The 21,864-nt window shown below is 34.9% G+C and overlaps 2 protein-coding genes across 2 annotated transcripts; one reads left to right on the top strand and one right to left on the bottom strand.

Moving 5' to 3' along the window:
* The first annotated feature begins 379 nt into the window (after window positions 1-379).
* Window positions 380-4,976, top strand: LOC127076887 (uncharacterized). The gene is made up of 3 exons (XM_051018682.1): window positions 380-1,531; window positions 2,825-3,511; window positions 4,240-4,976. The coding sequence occupies exons 1-3, from the start codon at window positions 533-535 to the stop codon at window positions 4,813-4,815; spliced, it is 2,262 nt and encodes a 753-aa protein (XP_050874639.1). The 5' UTR covers window positions 380-532; the 3' UTR covers window positions 4,816-4,976.
* Window positions 4,977-16,166: 11,190 nt separating this feature from the next.
* Window positions 16,167-20,296, bottom strand: LOC127076886 (histone deacetylase 19). Its single transcript, XM_051018681.1, has 8 exons — window positions 20,135-20,296; window positions 19,501-20,043; window positions 18,966-19,406; window positions 17,865-18,095; window positions 17,341-17,405; window positions 17,209-17,266; window positions 16,689-16,760; window positions 16,167-16,608 (listed from the first exon to the last, which is right to left on the bottom strand). The coding sequence occupies exons 2-8, from the start codon at window positions 20,026-20,028 to the stop codon at window positions 16,510-16,512; spliced, it is 1,494 nt and encodes a 497-aa protein (XP_050874638.1). The 5' UTR covers window positions 20,029-20,043; window positions 20,135-20,296; the 3' UTR covers window positions 16,167-16,509.
* Window positions 20,297-21,864: the final 1,568 nt, after the last annotated feature.

Here is a 21,864-nt window from a genome sequence, read left to right as displayed (position 1 = left end):
GGGGGATACCACCAAAAACATGTAAACAGTTAAGCGGGTATCTCAAGCCTATAGCGTCAGCAATCATGGATATTAAACCACCAATGATAATAGGAGTGTGTGTTTCTCGGGCAATCTTTGCTAGGTTTGCTAACATAAAGGTAACTGCATTCACTGGTCTTCCTTAGAAGGCACAATATAGGATAAAAAGTTCGTCCTATTTGTTGAGGTTTTTCGTCTTATCGAAAAATCTAAGCTAACAAGTCGTCAATACAATTGACTTGTAATCTGTGTTCTAATTATTCTATATAAAACATTAATAATTTAAAAATGAATTAAAAATAGTTTGAAAATTAATCCAAAAACATGATTATTTTGAGAATTTTGTTAAAAAATATGGTTATTTTGTAGAGAAAAAAATGGAAGCATTTTGGGTTTCCTTAAGAAAAAGAAGAAAGTATTTTGCATAAAATTGATAGATATGCAATGAATCTGTAAGAATTTTGCAATAAAAAATAGTGATAGAGGATTGGGGAAGTAGCAAGTCCAAACAATGGAAGGTGGAGATATGGATTCACTGTTTGAAGGGATGGTGTTGTTCAACCCTACCCAAATGGATGCCGATCATTCTCAAGCTACACCATCATCGACTTCCCAACAACCCCTTGACGAAGATATCTTCTCCGACCTCACCCTCGTTGTCGATCTCCCCGACACTGATCTTCAATCTCAATCTCAATCTTCCTCTTCCTCCAGAAGGAGAAAACGATCTGGCTTGAGAATAGGATATGGCAGAGACACCATCGATGTCGATGTGGATGTGGATCCTTCTCCGCCTCCTGCCTCACCCCTTGATTCCATGTTTGTAGCTGATGTTAGTGCTAGTGAATCGATCACTTCTGATGCTGCTGCTGTTAGTATTAGTGTCAATACCCAACCATCTACTGCTACTGATGCTGATGCTGCTAGTGTTAGTGCCAATACCCAACCATCTACTACTACTGATGCTGATGGTGTTAGTGTTAGTGCCAATACCCAACCATCTACTGATGCTGATGCTGTTAGTGTTAGTGCCAATACCCAACCATCCACCACCACTGATGTTATTTCCCAACCATCCAGTGCCACTGAATCGGAGAGGAGACTGTCACCACAAGTTGAAACTTTTTCCGAGGAAGGGTTCAGCCAAATTAAGGACACAATACATGACAAGCTTAATCATGCCCGTCAACTCGTCACTTCTGCATCTTCTGCCCGAAAGGATGCCATCAGGAGCAGAAGAAAGGCCCTGGAGAATGCAAATCTCGCTTCCGACAAATACATGCAACTTGAAAATCAATTGGAACAAGCCTGTGAAGCTGAAGATTTTGAAACCGCCGAAAAGGTTAGCGAATACCTTTCTGCTGCTGACAAGGAGAAACAGATCTTTGCCACTTCATTGAAACAAGCGGATGCCTTTCTGGGTGCTTTAGATTTGAAATTGCAGCATGCCCTCGAATCTCACATAGCTGCTGAGGAAGAATGTGCAATCTTACTCCACCATTATGCAACGGTTAGTGAATAACACCCAATAAAGTTACTTAACTAGATCTAGAGTTACACGTTTCACATGCACACATTCATATAGTCTATTCTAGCCTTGGGTCTGAAAGGTTTCAACCATAGTTATAAGCGGGATGCCAACCCCCACCCCATGTGCTAGATTTTAGGATTGAGCATCAAAGTCTATGCTAGATTTGTTGTTGGATTGTTCATGCTCCATACCCAATGGGTGTGTTGGAAAATTCACCTTAATTGCGGCCACCTTTGCAATGCAGTCTATTACTGTGCTAGTTTGTCAGCCTTTGTTGCAGTGATCAACACCTTCGTGTGCTCCGTTTAGTAGGCGGGCTTAGTCATGTATTGCTTATAAGGCTTGAAGGCTCCCCATTTTTCAAGCCTAATTTCTAAGAAAAATCCAGTGAAGATACTTTGACTTAAGTTCAAGATGTTCTCTAGACAATAATGCAAGCTGATGTGGGATCTCTGGATTAAAGGAACAAAATGCAGATGATGATCCTTAATTTCTGCATCCATCTGTTGCTTCCAGATGGGGAAACTATTGTCATTTAAAACCAAACAATGATGGAATGAGGTAAGGTAACTGGTGCTGATGAAGGCACGAGGAAGGTTTTTCCTATGTTGTATGAAAGGGTTTGGAAGAGGACACTATTTGGAAACACCTTACTGCCCTATTTGTTAAGGTATTTCCTATGTTGTGTGAAAAGCTTTGGAAAGGAGGCTATTGATACCATAATAGCAGGAAAAGGAGGGAAAGTGCTGAAAAATATTATGACAGAAATTGGATATCAATCTCTGTTTGCTCTGTTCTTACACAATGTAACTGACTGTCTAAAAGTCTGCAAAGGGATCTAACTAACTCTAACAGTTAACTGTAGAAGTTCTGTGATAATTATAGCACTTGCAGAAACACCTTGACAAAACAGAGACTGCTCTCCAACAATTAATGTGACAGCTCTGTAAAAGTTATATCACATCAGAAATATCTTAACAGAACCGATACATTAAACACATGTATATTCCAATGATCATTTGTATGTAAGTAATTAAAATTAAAACAATATAGCGAAAATTACATTCCTTTTCATTGATCAAACTTAAATTGTACTCCTAACTCCCCTTATTCCAAAACCTACAATCACCCAAATTAATATGTATTAGTCCATAGTCAAGTGTGTTATGACGTTTTTTGTATAATTTTGCATCTATTTGCTGACATATTTCTTAAGGCTCCTCATTCAAGTTATACTTGGAATTTCTAACTTGTTTATATTTCCTTTTCTAGAATGCTGTAAATAATGCAGATTCTGCCATCAAGAAAGCAACATTGGTGCATTCAAAAGAAATGGAACAATGGCTTTCATCATCAGAAGCCTTAGAGGTTAAAAGGATGGAGTTGGAAATTGAATCACATTTTATAAGTGAAGCTCATACAGAACTTAATAATAACATTGAGCATTCAATCGAGGATGATAAAAAAGAAAAAGAGATCCTTTATAAACGAAAGAGCATGCTAATGGACGAATTGGAAAAACTTCTTGCTTTAGTAAAACAGAAAGAAAAAGAGATAGCTGACAATGATTCTGATTTAAAAGCAGTAGAGCATAAGATAAATAATGTTGTCTCTGGATTTAAAGAGATTCAGTCAACCATTGATGTGAAATATGATGAATTGCAATCTGTCCTTGCTCAAGTGAAATTAGAGACTGAAACTTTGTCCCTGAAGAAAGACGAAATTGATAACTTTCTCGTTCAAGAAGAAGGAATGGGAGCAAAACTTAGGGAATTTGCTAGGGTTTCTGAGGAGGAAGCTAAAGGATACACGGAAATAGTCAAATTAAGAAGAAGTTTGATGTCATATATATTGAAGTCTGGGGAGGATAAACTGAGACTTACAAACAATGAGGAAAAGCTCTCTGGAGAAGTGAGATTGTTTCAACAGGAGGTTTCTGCTGCCAGAGCTTCCTTGCAGGTTAGTTCTTGTACTTATTTTTGTGTTTGGCTTTTGCAGGTTACGTCTTACACTTATTTTTATGTGTTTTGAATTGTGTATTTGGCTAAAATGTGATGAATTATCACAAAAGACTCTCTACCTTTAATTTGATGCTATATCCAAGCTAAGTTAGGTGAATATAGGCTGAGAGAATGCATCACATACGATCAAATGCAAGTAGCATATTTTTGTGTTTTTATCTTAAACATGCAAATGTCTTTTGATGTTCTTTTTTCTCTGAAAATATTCTCTTGGTCGTTATCTATAGATATAATGGAACTGTCAAAACTCAGAACACATGTCGAAGAGTGAGAAATTTTTGTACTGCCCACAGCGGCATTTCTTCTATTTCTATTTTTATTTATTACTATACATAAAAACATTGTAATTTATTATATATAAAACAATGTAATTTATTATATATAAAACAATGACCAAAAAGTAGCCACCTGTCAAACACTTTTTCATTTCTTCATGGGTTTTTGTACACAGGGTTGTGATTTCTTTCAGGCCTGTGCTTAAGCTCGGGTAAACACAGCTAGTTTTATTGTAAAAATAAAACCCCTCTTAGTGACAGTTTTGTAGTTTTCATCAAATATGTAGACAATCAAATTTAATTGTTCCTGTTTTTTTTTTCTTCTTTCTATGCAAAATAAAATACAGGCTGATTCTAGTTTGTTCACAAATGTCTGTTATATTGTTTTTAGGAACTATCATCAAGAAAGTCGAGCATCCAGCAAGATATAGCATCCTTCAAGCAGAGGATTATTTTCATAGATAAGAGAGTCCCAGAACTTGAAGCAGAAAAGAAAGTTGCTACTGCTGCAAGAAATTTCAAGGAAGCTGCCCGAATAGCTACTGAGGCTAAATCACTGTGTCTTGAAAAAGAGAATATCCAGATGGAAATGGATACGGCCACTTCAAATCTGGAAAAGCTTGAGGATGAAATTAAAGGCACCTTTGATAAATTGCAGGAGACTGAGGGAATGATCTTATTGAAGGAGAAAGAGTTAGCAATGGCTAAATATCAAAAGCTACTTTTGACAGCTGCTACTGCTAGAGCTGAAAAAAAGGCTGCCCATGAAATGGGTGATGCAGAAGAAGCTGATCTCCTTCTTGCAGAAGCTGAGGCAGCTGACTGTGAAGCTGAGAGAATTCAATCAACATACAATTTCAAAGCGGAAGACGTTTCAAATTTACCAAAAGATTTGATTTCAATGGACCTTGTATCAATTATTGATCAAAAACAATTGGAAAAATTAGCTATCACTTCATCTGTTTAGCTGATTATCTAAACAAGTTTTTTGTTGATTTACTGTAATCAAGAAAACTCTGTTCTGTGAAGTTATTGAAGTGCAGCATAAATGTCCAACCTTTGAGATATGTGTAATGCATCTATACATTTTAAAGAATACAGAGCTCTACGCAGTTGTTGTGTTGTGAAGTTACGGCGGAAAAAATTAGAGGCAATGAAAGAATAAGATAACTTGATCAAGGGGAAGAAGATTGATATTTTCTCATTCAACTCAACATAAGGGATGGCAAAATGGATCCGATATGTTGGACAAGTCTGTTTTACCCGCACTTTAGTATGGACGGGTCAAGGATTTAGATCCGCACCCTTATGGATGACGATGGGTAAGATTTGGGAATGATACTATAGTATTCGTCCACATGCTCAGTTTAAAAAACCTCATCGTACCCGAGCTCATATCCGTGTGGGTGCCAACCTTTATACATGTGTGCGTGCCAACCTTTATACATGTACCCTATGGGGATCTAAATACCCTTATCAATTACATGCAATTCTAGTAAAAATAAATTTACAAATCGAAAAATATCATATCAATTTAAATTTTTAATGAAATACACAAAAAATTCAAAGTTCTTATTTTTGAATTATGAAATAAACAAACACTTGTATTAAAATGTGTAATAGTTTAATTGTGAAGTATTTTTTAAAGAGATAAACATATATTTTTTATATCAAGATATAAATAAATATAGACTTAAATTGTCTATTGATCCATGTAAGTTAGCATGTTTTTTAATTTGATCCATAAATCTTCTTTTTTTATCAAAGTTTCTATATCTCACTTTTTAATTGAGTTACTCTATATCTCACTTTCTTGATTGAGTTAGTCTTTGGCGTTAGAAGTCTGTTAAAAAATGTTAGATGTCTAACGTTGCTGATGTGGAAATTAATTTATATGTTCTTTTGTTTAATAAATTACACACGTGGAATACTTAGTTGAGGGGTGTTAAAAAGGAGGACCAAATCCAAAAACGTATACTATTTGCATCATCTTCTTCCTCTATTTAAATCATATTCTGCAAATTCTTCCTCTCCGGACAAAAGTAGTGTTTAAGGTCGTTGCACATTGATCCATGACAACATCATCAAGGTAATTGCTCAGAGTCTCAAAATCCAATTTGTGGTTGCAATATAGCAATGAGGATGTTCATCTCAATTCAATTGAAAAGCATAAATGACGATTATGAAAATGTTCAAATTCATGTGTGTCAAGTTGCAAGCTATTCATATGGGATAATGAACTAGAACATAACACATCAAATGAATCAAAAGATTCAATCGGTTGCAATTGCACTGAGGTAGTGCAGGAATTAGGTTGCATCATTAAAGACGTTGAAGCAAAGAAGAAAGACTAGATGAAATTGAAGTTGGAAAACGAAAGGAAGAAGGCAAATTCGTTTAACCTTTTGTTGATTATATCATGGTGTTTGTTCTTTGCTTACTAGACATGGTAGTGAGAATGATGTTCATGATGTCTGTTTTTTTTTAGTCCCTAGAAGAAGGATAATGTCTAATGTCGTCTCTGTAATGTTTAGTATTGAATGGATAAGAACCTTTGAAATTAATGAAGTTTGACCATTTATATTTGTGGAATTTTGGTTTTCATCCTTGTTTCATAATCTTTGTTTGTGTGTTATCCATGTATGTTTGTGATTTGTTTGCATAAAATTGTAGTACATTTAGGCATATTTGTAACATAATGATGGTTCATGTCTTAAAATAACATAAAGTCATACAAATTTATCTCAAAATACAGCAAATACACACCATAACAAAGTATCAAACTATAACAAAATACACTATGACATAACCATATCAAAATCTACCATGACAGAACCATAAGAAAATGTTTAATTTCTACGCATCCATAGGTTGTGATGGATCACTTCCTTCTCCTTTGAGATTTTTTTCATTTAAAGGCCTTTGTCTTATCAGTTCTCCTTAACTCTAATTTCCCTGAAAGTTTTGGTTTGATTGACTTCTTCTTCTACAAAAAAAACAGAATATTAGAGATGCAAGAGGTAGAACACATCCATAGGTTCAAGTCATTATCAAATGGTTTAATAAACTCAACTGGTTTTAGAACTCTATAAGCAGTAGAAACATGTGTAGCAGGTACTTTATAAATTGTTGGAACACGTGCAGACAATATATACTCTGGTGCATAAAGTGTTATACCAGGGCCAGTCTGTGAAGATGTAACTGGTGCAGTATGAGCTGATGTAACAGATGCATTATGAGCTGATGTAACATGTGCACTCTGAGTTGATGTAACATGTATACTCTGAGGTGATGTAACAGTTTCAGCAAGGTCTGGTTGAGTCTGAGTTGCTGCAAGATTTGCAGCAAGCATTTCGAACTCAAGGTCATGTAACAGGTACACTCTGAGGTGATGTAACAATTTTAGCAAGGTCTGGTTGAGTCTGAGTTGCCTCAAATGTTGCTGCAAGATTTGCAGCAAGCATTTCGAACTCAAGGTCATGTAACAGGTACACTCTGAGGTGATGTAACAGTTTTAGCAAGGTCTGGTTGAGTCTGAGTTGCCTCAAATGTTGCTGCAAGACTTGCACCAAGCATTTTGAACTCAAGGTCATTTTCAGTTTGAGGTTCATTTATCACTGGTTATTCCTGGGTTGCAGCTTCAACCTCAGTAGGTTGAGTTTGTGCTTGACTTTGTTCTTGGATTGTATTATCAGATGGTTGGGTTGTATTACATGTTGCAATTTTCTTTGGATTTCTCTGGACATGAAATTTACAATATAGTAAAATATCAATGTCATTAATAACATATTCAAAGTATGGACATGTTCAATACCTTCCTTTTTTAGCTTCAGGGTCAACCACTTGACTTGTACAATTCTTGCATTATGGCAATGTATACCATATCTTGTGCAACAATAACATGTTTGTGTCCTTTCCTTATTAGAGTCTTCATCCAGTCCCTCCTCCTCAATTTCTTTGGTCTTCCATGTCCTCTTTTATATGATGGAGGTAACATCTATTCCATGTCAATCTCTGGCCACATATCTTGTCCATTAATAGAACTTATATTATACCATAGCATATCATATAAGTCTCCTTGGAATGATAATCATCCACATAATCTTCAGGGCATTGGTTCCTAAAACCTAATGCAGCTACTGCATGTCTACAAGGGATGACTATTAATTTATAAAAGTTACAAGTGCGTGTTTTTTTAAGTATCCACAATAAAGCTATTCATGGTATGGATATGTTCAACTTGCCATAATGTTTCACGAGACCTGTTTGGAATCCAATTCCCTGCATGTTCTACCTCCTTATCCAAGATCTAGGCATTATCCAATGTTTCCATATATCAACCTTTTATCTTAAGCTAGTAGTCCTACTTATGAGGTAGTTTCTTATTCATTCACACATAGTTAATATTGGTTTATCTCTGACCACTAATATAGTACTATTAAATTCCTCAGACACATTATTCATAAGTATATCATATTTGGGATAAAAAGTAAAAAGCATGCTTACACCATGCTTTGGTAGGTATGTTTGACAGCCATTCCCAAGCTTTCACATTAATCTCCTTCAATTATTCCATCTTAACATCTCAGGCTTGGATATATGTGGCCTCTGCAGCTGCCATCATCAAGTCTCTGATTTGAGTCCCTCCACCAATTTCTACTTCATGCTCATATCCCTTAGTGTAATATACTATATAGTCCCTAATAAACCTACCTCCGTAATGAAAAATAAAATTTAAATCCATCTCTTACTGAATCGTGCTTGAATATGTTGAAGTTGTGTTAGTTGGTCATGCAACAGAGCTTCTCACCATCTCCATTCGTCGCCTCCCTCCCACAATGTCACAGTTTATTTTTTCTCCCAATAGATAAAACCCTAATTTACAAGGACTAAAAGTAAAAGACTATTTATGAACATAGTGGAATATTTTCATGGCCACATGTGTAATTTATTAAACAAAAGAACATTTTCCAAAGGAACAACAATTCTAATTATGTATAAAATGTTATAATTATCTAATTATCACAATCATTTGATAATCGGTAAAATTGTGAGTTGAGTATATGTGATGAATGAGTTGATGTAATAAATTGTCACAATAATGTACTTGTGATGATGTTGGGGTTGCAGTTGAATTTGTATGAATACTTGGTATATTGGATTATGAATCGATTTACTTATGTGCGTATACATATACTAAGCGATGTGTGACGATATAAGTTACATAATAATTATGAAAAATTATGAATTTGATGTGATGAAATCGAGATGAAAAATGATGAATTTGATGTGATGAAATCGAGATGCTATGACTCTTTGATTTGAATAATTGTTTTTGGTAAATATATTTATTTGTGAAAATATTATGATTGTAACTGATATGTGATCATAATTATTATTTTTCTCTCAATAGATTAAGATGAATCGATATACTTAATTGTGATGTATAGGTATTTCATGATGTTTGAATATATGAGATATGTTTTGATGATGTATAAATAATGAATACAATATTGTGAAATTGAAGTGAAAAAGTATTCGATGTCTTCCCATATATGATGAAATAGTAGTTGTTCTGACTCGTGTCGAAGATGGTACTCTTAAGGAGTAACCTAAGCCAATGAAGGGGGACTAGACATTATAGGTTTTGACGTGAATTTTATTTTGTCAGCGTATAGGTATGATATGATAAGCCTAAATTGATGTTAGAGAAGTAACCGGCATATATGATTGGTATGGTACAATACCAAATAGAGAGAAGTACCATGTCGGATATGGTGCAATATCACTAGAGAGAAGTGACTATATGGTGTGGCATCGCTTGAGAGAAGCACACTAGAAATTGAATCATAGGATGTAATACAATATCACTCAAGAAAAGTATTACACAAGTGCAATATCTCTTGAGAGAAGCACGCCTGAAATTGAATTGTAAGATGTAATACCAATTGAGAGAAGTATTACACAAGTGTAGTATCAATTGAGAGAAATATGTTTCTATTTGCGTTGTGGACGTAATGCAGTATTATATAGAGAAACACTACCCTTTGTAAAGTATAATGGTATCAAAGAAAGAGAGGGACTTTAGAGTCTAAAAGCATGCGTATCATAATTTGAATTGTGAATAAACTTAATGATCGTCGTGATTTATATTGATATTCTTTATTTATTTCTTTTATTAAGGTTTCTTTGAGATAAGAATATTTATACCCTGAAATTGTGAATTATGTAGATGTTTGATGTTGATGGTTTGTGTTAAATGTGATTCGATATGTTTTTCTCAATTACTTTATATTGTTACATGTTTTATAAGTTCACCTTGCATGTTTTTGTTTTTCTGGCTTGGCCTTGTGTTTGCAGAATCACAGTAAATATATGTTAATGAGTCTTGAAGTTTAAGCCGGGGAAGCTCTGCTCTGATAGGTGACATTGGGTTGAAAAAAATATTTTAAAAATGTTGCTACTTTCTGCATTAAAATATTATAAATATTTAGTATAACGATGTATAATTGTTTTAATTTAATAGATTTTTTTCTAAAATCATTTGTAATGTGTAAATGGACGATGTGATGTCCTTTATCTCAAAAAGTTTTTGAAACTCATAATATTATTAGTTTTGAACATTTTAAATATTTATAAATATCAAATATATTATTTTTGGATTTAGGTTGTCACAACCTATGCATTTCTTACTATTTTTGGAGACCCTTATACTTTTCGAGGGGATATAACTATCTAGGGGAAATATAAGTGGGTAGGTGAAATAGTGGATGAGATGGAGTTCGTGAAGAAAAATTATACATGTGAGCGTGTTCAGCTTCCTAAGGAAAAAATGGCCATCATTGATAAGTGGGTGTTCGAGAGAAAACCAGCAGCAACAGTAAAAGAATGGGAAAAGTTCAAACTCGTCTTGTATCAAAGGGGTACTCACAATAGCAAGGGATTGATTATGATGAGATTTTTTTTCGGTCGTCAAACATACTTCTATCAGGGAAGTATTAGTCTTGGTAGTCAGCCGAGACATGCATTTAGAGTAGATGGATGTGAAGACAACATTTCTTCACGTTAATCTAGACGAGCAAATTTATATAGAGCATGTGAATGGGTTCAGTGTCATTGGACATGGCAGACTAGTTTATTGATTGAAGAGGTCTTCGTATGTTAAAGTAGTCTTCAAGCGCTTTGATTCATACATGCTTAAGATTTACTACATATGTGTGAGTATGATTGTTGTATAGCTTTAATGATGGCTCTTTTTTTTGTTATTGCATGTTGATTGGTGCTAGTAATTTAAATGATGTAGATAACCTGAAAATCATGTTGAAAATGGAGTTTGACATGAAAGACTTAGGTGTTGCTAAGAATATTCTTGGTATGGAAATTCACAGGGGTGTGAGTGTGAGAAAATTATGGCTTTATCAGACAATGTTAAAAAGGTGCTAGACAAGTTTGGCATGAGTAATTCGAAAGTTGTGAGTACTCCATTGGCGAATCACTTTAAGCTTTCATTGGATCAATGTCCAGAGACAATTGCAGAAGTTAAGTATATGTCAAAGGTATCTTATGTCAATGTTGTTGGTTGTTTAATGTATGTTATGGTCTGCAATAGACCATATTTGGCACAAGCTGTAAGTCAAGTTTGTAAGTTTATGTTCAAACCAGGAAATCGTCATTGGGAAGCAGTCAAGTGAATTTTCAGGTACTTGAAGGGTACTATATATTAAGGTATTATGTTTAGCAGGGAGTAGGGTGATCCTTCAGTTGTAGGATATGTTGATTCAGACTATATTGGTGATATGGATGATATGAGGTCTACAACAGGGTATGTATTTATTTTAGCGGGCCGACCTATTTGTAAGAAATCATTGGTTCAATCCATAGTGGACATGTCGACAACTGAAGCAGAGTACATAAAGGTCAGCGAAGTTGTCAAGGAAGCCTTATGGCTTACAGGATTGGTGAGAGAAATGGGTGTTGAGCTAGGTGGACTTCGGTTGTGTTGTGATAGTCAGAGTGTCATTTATTTGGCAAACAATTAGGTGTGTCATGTCAAGACCAATGATATTGATGTGAGGTTTCAAAAGACCAACGAGTTACTTGTATTTGGATAAATATTACTTGAAAGGTTCATGCTTTAGAGAATTAAGTTGATATGTTGACCAAGTCAGTCATCAGTGACAAGTTCAAACATTGCTTGGACTAGTTACATGTTTCTCAGTGTTAAGCAGGAGGTGTACCTCCCCAATTTCCACAATGAATCTTCATACAAGAAATCTTTATAGGGGTTTGATATTCGTCAAGGTGGAGATTGTTGAGTATGACTCATATTGTTGTGATAATTATAAGTTGTTGTAATAATTATGGGTTGTTGGGAGGATAGCTCATATTGTTGAGATAATTATGGGTAGATATAACTTTTTATTGAGGGAAACTGTAGATTATGGTTTTAGATAAACTGGACCCTAGTATTATATATACATAATAGCCTTTTTCATCCTGTATGTTTATCGCGGGGTTCATTTTGGTCCCTTAATTTTTAAAAGACTCATTTTCGTCCCTCAACTGTATTAAATGTACCACGTTTATCCTTTGCAGATAAAACACAGTAACGATGTTAAACGTGAAAATGTTAACATCCATGTCAGCTTCATGTAGGATATCTTCTTCATGTGAATTAGGGTTTCATGCATTTTGTATTTTGCCTTCATCTTCTTCACTCGTGGACGTCATCTTCTTCATGTGAATTAGGGTTTCATGCATTTTGCCTTCATCTTCTTTTGTGATCTATTGTTCATGTTGCAACATCTATTGTGGAGAAGTGAGTTACAGTTCTGAATCTATTGTGAAGAAGTGAGTTACAGTTCTAAATCTATTGTGAATTAGTGAGTTACAGTTGCCTTCATCTTCTTTCTGTAATTTATGAATAATGACTCATAAAAGTTCTGCTTCGTCGCAAAAGGGGTACGGGTACGGTGGAGAAGTGAGTTACAGATTTGAATCTGGGTTTAATTCTTCTTCTTCGAAAAATCAATGGAGACCTAATTTTTGGTGTGGTGATTTTACTATATTTAAAAGGGTAAAAACAGTAAAAAAAAATTGGAAAGCAATTTTGGGGATGTCCACATTATAAGGTATGATTTATCTTGTTAAGTTTGCAATTTCGATTTTATACGGTGGGTAATGTTGTATGTAACATGTGTAAGGGAATATAAGTAATGGATGTGATTTTTTTGATTGGTTTTGTGTTGAAGTGAAAGATAACAGGGACATGTTTATCAAGAATAAAAAAAAGAGGTTGGAAATCTTAGCAAAAGAGAATGAAGATCAAAATCAAAAATTGCTTAAATCTGAAGGACTAATGGAAGAACTTGAAAGGTCTCTCAATAACACAATGAAGTAGAAGAAATTTTGGAGAAATTCATTTTTTGTTGCTTTAAGTGTATTAATCTATAATTTGTTAATGTAATTGTACAATGAAATGGAATTGAATTGTTCTATGGGATGAATGAATTGTATTTCTACATATTATTTTATGAGATTAATGAAATGGAATTGTGCAATGTTGTTTATCACCTGGTATAGTTACTGATTTAATTTGTCTATCAAAATGAACGATATAACTGGTTTCATTGCACTATAATCTAACTAGTATAATTTGTAATTTAACTGGTTATAATTTGCACTATAACTTAACTGGACAAATTGGTATAATTTAGTTGTTATAATTTGTATATTTGACCATAACATAATATTGACAAAATATGTCTTTCATTGCATCATAACTGGTTTCATTGCACTATAACCTAACTGATATAATTTGTAACTTAACTGGTTATAATTTACATTATAACCTAATTGGATAAATTGGTATAATTTAGCTGTTATAATTTGTATATTTGGCCACAATAGAATATTGGCAAAATATGTCTTTCATTGCACCATAACAAAATTCACATATAAGGGTTAAAAACATAGTACCAAAACATACCTAAAACATAATGCCCAAATATAGTATCAAAATAAGTGACATTACAGACCTAAGACAACACATTGTATCAAAATATGTGACATTATAGACCAAAATATGACATAAAACATCATATAACAGAAATATATATTTTTTATTCTTGCTTGAGATGAAGTGAGCCTAGTTATAGGGCCTGACACATTCCTTGATGCAGATAACCTAGTTGTAGGGTCTGGTGATCCCTCACTTCTTGTTGGCCTCCTAATGCTTAACTTCTTGACTGGAGTCCTGAAACCACTTGCTTTAGCCTTTGTGTGAGCTTGAGTTTGAGTCCGAGATTGTTGTGTTTGAGCCTAAGACGGAGTTGGTTGTGTTGAGCCTGAGATTGTTGTGTCTGAGACTGAGCTGGTTGTGTCTGAGCTTGATTTCCATGAGTCTGAAAATGAGACTTTTGTGTATACCTCATGATATTTTCCTTTTTTGTACATATCTGGTATGTAACTCTCTACCTTGAAATTTCTGCTTTTCATGAAAGAAATTGCATGCACATGTGGCAAGAATGTCAGTTGCCATTTCCTACATGTACAACTTTGATCTTGCAAGTTGACATTGAACTTATCTCCAGCATTTTCAAGGTGCCTAACCTCAAAAATATGTTCAATAGACATTCTGAAAAACAATAGATAATGTCAACAAACATTACATCATGAGTATACATAACATAGCATTATGAGTATAAATAAAATAGCATTATGAGTATACCTTACAATCCATGTGTTGGTGTAGTTATTAATCCTTACAATCATAATAACCAAAATATTACATTATGAGTATATAGAACATAGCAGTTTATAAAGTACCAAAACATAGCAGTTTGCAAATTTCATTCTATTTTTTACCTACCTTTCTATTATGTATGTTCTTATCTCTTCTAGCATTGTCATTATAGGCTTAGCTATTGCTTCAATAATAACACTATTGAAGGTCTCTGACATGTTGTTCAACACGCTATCACACTTAGAGGTTGTCTTGAATTGAGATTTGCTCCAAAACGTATGAGGTGTTTTCATCATGTGCTTGAACACTTCCTCATTAACATCTCTCATTTCTCTCAATAGATGTGTAACATCCTTCTGCCTCTATCTTCTGCCGTTTTGTTATAACCCAATAGATGTGCAATATCCTCTTCCACTAAACCATCATTATCTTCATCTGAGTCTTGAAGGGCAACATCTAAGGCATTGTCATACTGGAAACTCACATCATCACTATCACTCATATAATCGGCCCCATTAACATCAACATGATTATCTCTTACCTCACACTCACTCATATCCTCAGCCTCATTAACATCAACATGATTATTTTCTACCTCACCCTCACTCATATCATCGGCCCTATTAACAGCAACACTAATACCTCCTACCTCACCCTCACTCATATCATCAGCCACATTAACATCAACATTTGTGCCTCTAACCTCAGCCTTATTCAAGTCACTTATTCGTTGTTCTACAGAGTGAGGTTTGAGAGAACTTCAGAGAAATGTGAGAAAAATGAGAAATCTAGATTTAAAGAACTTCAGAGAAATGTGAGAAAGATGAGAAATTTGGATTTGAGAGAACTTCAAAGAAATATGAGATTTTATGTATTACATTGTCAGATCATCATAAACTAATACACGTGTGTGCCACCTTTACATCTCAATTGACTTTGACTAATGTTTTAAACGGTAATGATAAATGTGAACCACTTTGAATAACAAAGGAATCGAAATAATCCTTTTTAAAATTAAGGGACCAAAACGAACTCTACTAAACAAAACATAAGGGACAAAAAAGTGTATTAAGCATATTAGGTATATGATTTGTAACATTGTAATTCAATTCATTCATAAGACAAAAATAAAAATAAAAAACTATAATTACTCTATAGTCGCGGAGATAGACATCTTTCACCAAAATGCATTAACATGTCGTCCATTATCTATTATTTTCATTTATTTTTAATCTTCTATACTAGTTGCCCTTGTAACAATATTTAATCAATAAATTTTGACATAAAATTCACTTTGCACGTTATAATATGTTTCTAAGGAATTCTTTCAAAATAAGTAGCAACTCATTTACAAATGTACATTACACAAAACATGCATATGGAACGTCAATAATAGCAAGATATGATGATAAGGATTATCGAAAGAGACATATTAGAAGGTTTTGAAACTCCCAACGTGATCGATGAGGTATGTCTTATCTTAAATAATTTAAATCTAAAAATTCATTTCATTGTGATGAATAAAAATCAGTTGACGTGAAGCATACAATTGTTTAGTTTAAAAGAAAAGATAATGAAATTAAAAGTGTGGACAACCTTCATACATTTCATCATTTTCACAAAGAGCTGATTATACCTTCTTCATCCCAAAGATCCAACAAAAGAGCTGCTCACTTTTACAGGATAATTAACAAAATCTTACAGCTTAAATACTCCAAAAAAGGAACAAAACTAAGCACCGCCATTAGTGATAACCCACCTTAATGACATCAGAAGCTATACCAAGTTTCACCTATATCAGTTTACTGATGAACCAAAATTTTGAAACATCAATGAATGCCAGACAGCTTGTAAGAGGAAAACTATAATAATTTATAATTTACACGCCGACAGACACTAGTTGTAAGGGTGAAGGCTTCATCTTGGCTTGTGATCAGAAACCTCCGCTAATTTATCTTGCTCTTCTTTGATCAATGGTTCATCCACTGCCATTGAATCTACGCGAGACCCTGTCACCTGAAAACATGCAATTTTAACACCACCGGACTCGTCTTACAGATACAATTTTTTGTTTAATAAAGGACAAAACATTCAACCTTGGAGCATGCAATATCCTTGAAACCCATAACGCTATCTCTTCTACTGTCTAGATGATTATGATAGCTTTCCTGAAAACAAAACAAGTTCCAACTTCGTCATCCAAAAGGGATTAATTCTTCCTGGCCTAGTGCATTTAGACAAAAGATTTAGCAAATTACTAGTAGTACTCTGTAAAATAAGAAGACAGGCAACACTACAATAACAACCAAATTATGTCATTTTTTATCTTGATTAACTTGAGGATGATATACAACAACCAGCCTGTTACATTGAGGATTTTATAAATTACTAGATTTGTTTGAAAAAATATGCATGTCACTTTGATAATACATTAGAGAAAGTAGTCTTTGATCAAGAATCCAATCGTGTTTGGAAGAATCCTGCATGACTGAAAATTATAAACTTTGGCAACAAAGTCGGTTAGGAAAAGTATTAAAATGAAATATTCCTCTTATTATATTCACTACTTATTAGATTTGAAGTCATAATGATAAGATGATTCAGGTTGGGACATACCGCATCTTTATGCTCAGCTTCAGCATATTCACTTTTCACCCTTCCTGTAAGAGAATTGCTGCAAAGAGAAAACTGTTAAGAACCTTGATTGACAGACTATTTCGATGGGACTCCAAAAACACAAGACAATACCTATCAACATCCATGTCAAAATCAGGATCCCATCTTTCATCTCTATCCTCGTCATCTTCATCTCTCTAAACATGAAAAATTGTAACAAGTTCTCCATTATTAACACAATAGCCTATTCTTTCAATTCAATAATTGTAAATGCCAAAAATCAAACCTAATTATGAAAGGAAAAAGAATAATGCTAGGAACACACTCTCTAATACACACATCTCAACATACTCTCTTCGGAGTTAAAACTCATATTGGGGTTCTACCTGATTATCTGTGACCCATATTAATTTTAACCAACAAATGAGGAGTTGGAATGTGTGTGTTAAAGTGTGTTCCTAGCACTCCTCAAGGAAAAATATAGTGGACCATTTGAATATGTTCTTTCATACAGATAAACAAGAGTTTTCACTTTTAGAAATACAATGTATAATTCTCAACAAACACTTCAGCGTGAGACCTCATATGAATGGAATCTACTCAAGAGCAATGGAGTATTAAAAGTGTAAAAATAATAATATATATGCAAAATCAACCTCTTGAAGTTCAGTATTTGGTGGTCGCTCCTGGAATGGGACACTTGGCGCATGTTGAAGCCTAGATAAATTCTCAAGAAGTTTTGATCTTATATCATCCAATAAAGGTCGGGAGTTCTTGTTTTCCATGTTACTAGGAGCAACGTGAAGAGCATAGTCAGGACCAAAATATTCATAATACTCATGTTGGGGCATCTTATCATCTAGTTCAATCCCGAGAGCAACACCTGTCTGATCAACATTCAAAGTTGTATGCATTAAAAATAGAATACTGCATTTTGCACGCATTTCGAATATAAAGCAAACCAACACTCAACAGTGCAGCAAATTGGTTCTAATCTATTAGATTTTAAAAGGACTACTAAAAGTTTGAAAACATATGAATGCATTATGTCAATAAGGAATTCTCTGATTATATCATTCCTAATTATTGCAGTGATTTTGTCTTTACTATGATTCCTATTACTTGCTGAATAAATGCAAGCTATGTTGTCAATAGTGTGCGATAGCGCCGCTGTAGCGGAGCAATCTCTCACTGCCGCGCCATTTATCTGCTACCCACCTTACAGAGTCGGGGCAATAGTGGTCAAATAGCACTTTGATGACCACTATTAGGGTTCTGGGGAGAGACCTCAAATCCCCTTTTTTTAAACATTTGTTTATTTGTTTCACACCCCATTAAGTGACCTATTTTAATCCATGTTTCTTCTTCCTGCGTATTCTCCAACTGCAATTCCATTTTCTTTCTGTGTCTTCTACCTATGATAGTCTTTTAATTGTGTTTAATTTATACATTGTTTTTAGTCTTCCCAGTAGTGGTCATCCCGCTATCTGCTATAACACTTTTGGGGTTGGGCGCTACACACCGCTGTCTGACATTGTACAAATTATAGGAATTAGAATAATTGTATCATTCATGAGTGTTCTACTATACATGGATGAAATCTAACCAATGAAAGGGAAATAGAACAGAAACTGTGACAGTTCTCATGAACTATTGTGTTATCTTCATCATTATGATTTCCAGGCATCAATAATGACAGTTTGGGAGGAAGGGGGCCATAAACAATAAAGTAAGAGAAGTGCAGGAGTGTGTAATACCTCATAACACCAACATCGTGCGACGTTTCTTATAGTATAGCCACCTCCACCGAGCAACAGAAGAGGAACATTAAAGGATCTCATATATTTGACACACTCTGCGTGGCCTTTGATTGAAAGATTGAAACAACCTAACCTGTCTCCAGATAAAGAGTCAGCACCACATTGCAATACGACAGCACCTGGTCTAAAAATCTCCATCACCTTTCCCATGATGGGCTTAAACAAGGAATGGTAGGTGTCATCGTCAATTCCATCATCCAAGGGAACATTGAGGGAATAATATTTGCCAGTACCATATCCAATATCACGAACATCTCCTGTTCCAGGAAAGTAATCCCCAAACTTATGAAATGAAACAGTCATGACCCTATCGGTGGCGTAAAAGGCCTCCTCAACACCATCACCGTGGTGGATATCGATGTCCACATATAGAACACGCTGTCGAATCACAAAGGAAATGAAGATTAAATATGGATAAATGAACAAGATAATGCAGGAAAGGAAATTGTGGGCAGCAGAAGCATAAATGAACCTCGTGTATCTTGAGAAGTTCCAAAATAGCGAGCACAATGTCATTAACATAGCAAAAGCCAGAGGCCTCGCATTTTTTTGCATGATGCAGGCCACCGGCCCAATTAATAGCGATATCAGAAACACCTTGGTTCAACTTGAGAGCCCCCCCAACAGAACCACCGGCATAAGTCTGACAAAAAGAGTAAAGGCCATCAAAGACAGGACAGTCTTCACCAACATTAAACCTCTTCAACTGTCTGAGCTGATCCTGCTGTGTTTCAGGGGTGATACCCCTCAAAAAAGCGACATAGTCGTCGGCATGGAACTTGCATAGATCCCTGTCTTTAGCGGCGGTGGGTTTGATGACCTGCATATGTTGAAGCAGACCATAATGGGCTAAAAGAGCATGCGTCATTCGAATACGATGTGGTTTCATAGGATGTCCCTGTCCGTAATAATAGTTACCAACTTCAGGATCGTAGAAATAAGAAATCTTTCGCTTGACACCATCTGAACCTGATGGGAGGGAGTTCCCTCCAGTTTCCATTATATTATGTGTAACCTAATAATAATAAATAATAAATAATAGTCTTAGAAGATGCAACTGATATGAAGAAAAGAAAACATGAGTTAAATAAAAATGGAATGGTAACCTGAGATGAGATGTGGAAGGAAGTAAGTAAGTCTCTTGTTCGATCTCTCGATGCGTCTTTGTGTTTGTGTTGGGGCTTTCAAATCTTTCTTCTCAATTTATCCTGCCTGTCGTCAACTTGGGAATTCTTTCTTCTTTTTTTTCTCTATTTCATTGGGCTCTTAAATTGGGCCATCACTCTTTATATCTCCTGCCCCTTATATTTTTGTAACTAGATTTCTTAATACACATTTATGTTTCTTATCTACCACGCGAAATTATTTAAAAGTCTTTAGTTTTCGGAAATATATTTTTGAACGTATCAAATTTTAAAATATTCTGAAGATGTATTTTGGTAACAATTTAAAACATATTAAACATCACACTTATAAGTCTTTCATCTTCGTGTATATTTCGAAGATTCATCTTCGTGTATATTTCGAAGATACATCTCTATAACGTCTCAGAACTTAGTCTTTCATGTTATATTTTGTTTATTTGTATTCAAATGAACATTTAAACCATATCATATGATCGAAAAACAAAAATCTTCGTACATGACTCTAAATGGTCCAAAAATGCCATACATAAATAAAATGTCAATAAATGTCAAAATGACATACACTCGAGACCAATCAAATGGCAAGACCATCAAAATATATACAGACCATAGTACTACTACTATAGACTAAGACATTATTATGTATGTCTGACTACCTCTCATCTACCTCATTTGCCTCCTTTGTCAGCTCTGCATCATCGACAATCAATATCACCCGTCCCACTACGTTGTCTATGGTACATCAATGCCCCATGTGTCTCCGTCATGATGGCATCTAGGACCTGTCTCGCATCATACCTATCAGGGAAGATACCGTTGTCAATGCATGTCTGCACAATCTCCATTATGCGACGACACCTAATCAAGACATCTTTAGCATGATCTAACTCTGGCAGGTCCTCCTCTAGTATCTCCTGATGAGTTAGTCTCAGTGGATCTGCTGAAGCAATTTGCACCATGTACGAATGTGACACCATGAAGAACTATCTGATGTACCCTTCGACGTAGCTGCAATCGCTCTCAGCTATGGTAGTTTGTGCCTCCTTCGGTACTAGATGCCTCTCATAATCATCAAACATGTTCTCTATTTGTACATGTGTCAAGGCAGGAAGAGCAGAGATAGCAAAGTGTTTGGGAATCGTTTTAGTGTAGTCGAGTTGCTTCATGACGCACTCAGGCAGATGATGAGCAATGAGACATAATCTGCATGCCAATCATCCAGAGTATATCATTATCTCGTCAAATTGCCGCGTCTCATGATGATCAACATAGTTGTTGAAATGCATGTCCTTAGCAACCAAACAGTCAAGATAAACTTTGTAAGGCTCGGTAGTCAGGTTCTGTAACACCCCGATAAAATAAGATAATTATTTAATTTAAGTTAATAATATATTTATTAATTTAATTAAATAATTGGAATATTATTATTGGAATAATATAAATTGAAATAATAAAGTGAGAATATATATAAGAGTTCCATTTGGTAAAGAAAGGGTTTTTTTTCACGTGAAACAGAGAAGCGATTGGAAAAGTGAGAGAAGGGCAAACAGGAAGAGCAAGAGCTGAAGGTTGAAGAAGGAAGAGCTTGAAGCTTTAGGATTTCCGGATTAACTCAGGTAAGGGGGGTTTATCGTCGTTTAATGGGTATTATGGGTTAACATGTAATGGGTAGTGATAAGTTGTTGAATTGA

Source organism: Lathyrus oleraceus, chromosome 4 (assembly GCF_024323335.1).
Source record: "Lathyrus oleraceus cultivar Zhongwan6 chromosome 4, CAAS_Psat_ZW6_1.0, whole genome shotgun sequence".
Classification (NCBI taxonomy): Eukaryota; Viridiplantae; Streptophyta; class Magnoliopsida; order Fabales; family Fabaceae; genus Lathyrus; species Lathyrus oleraceus.
This window is presented reverse-complemented; position numbering and strand designations above follow the sequence as displayed.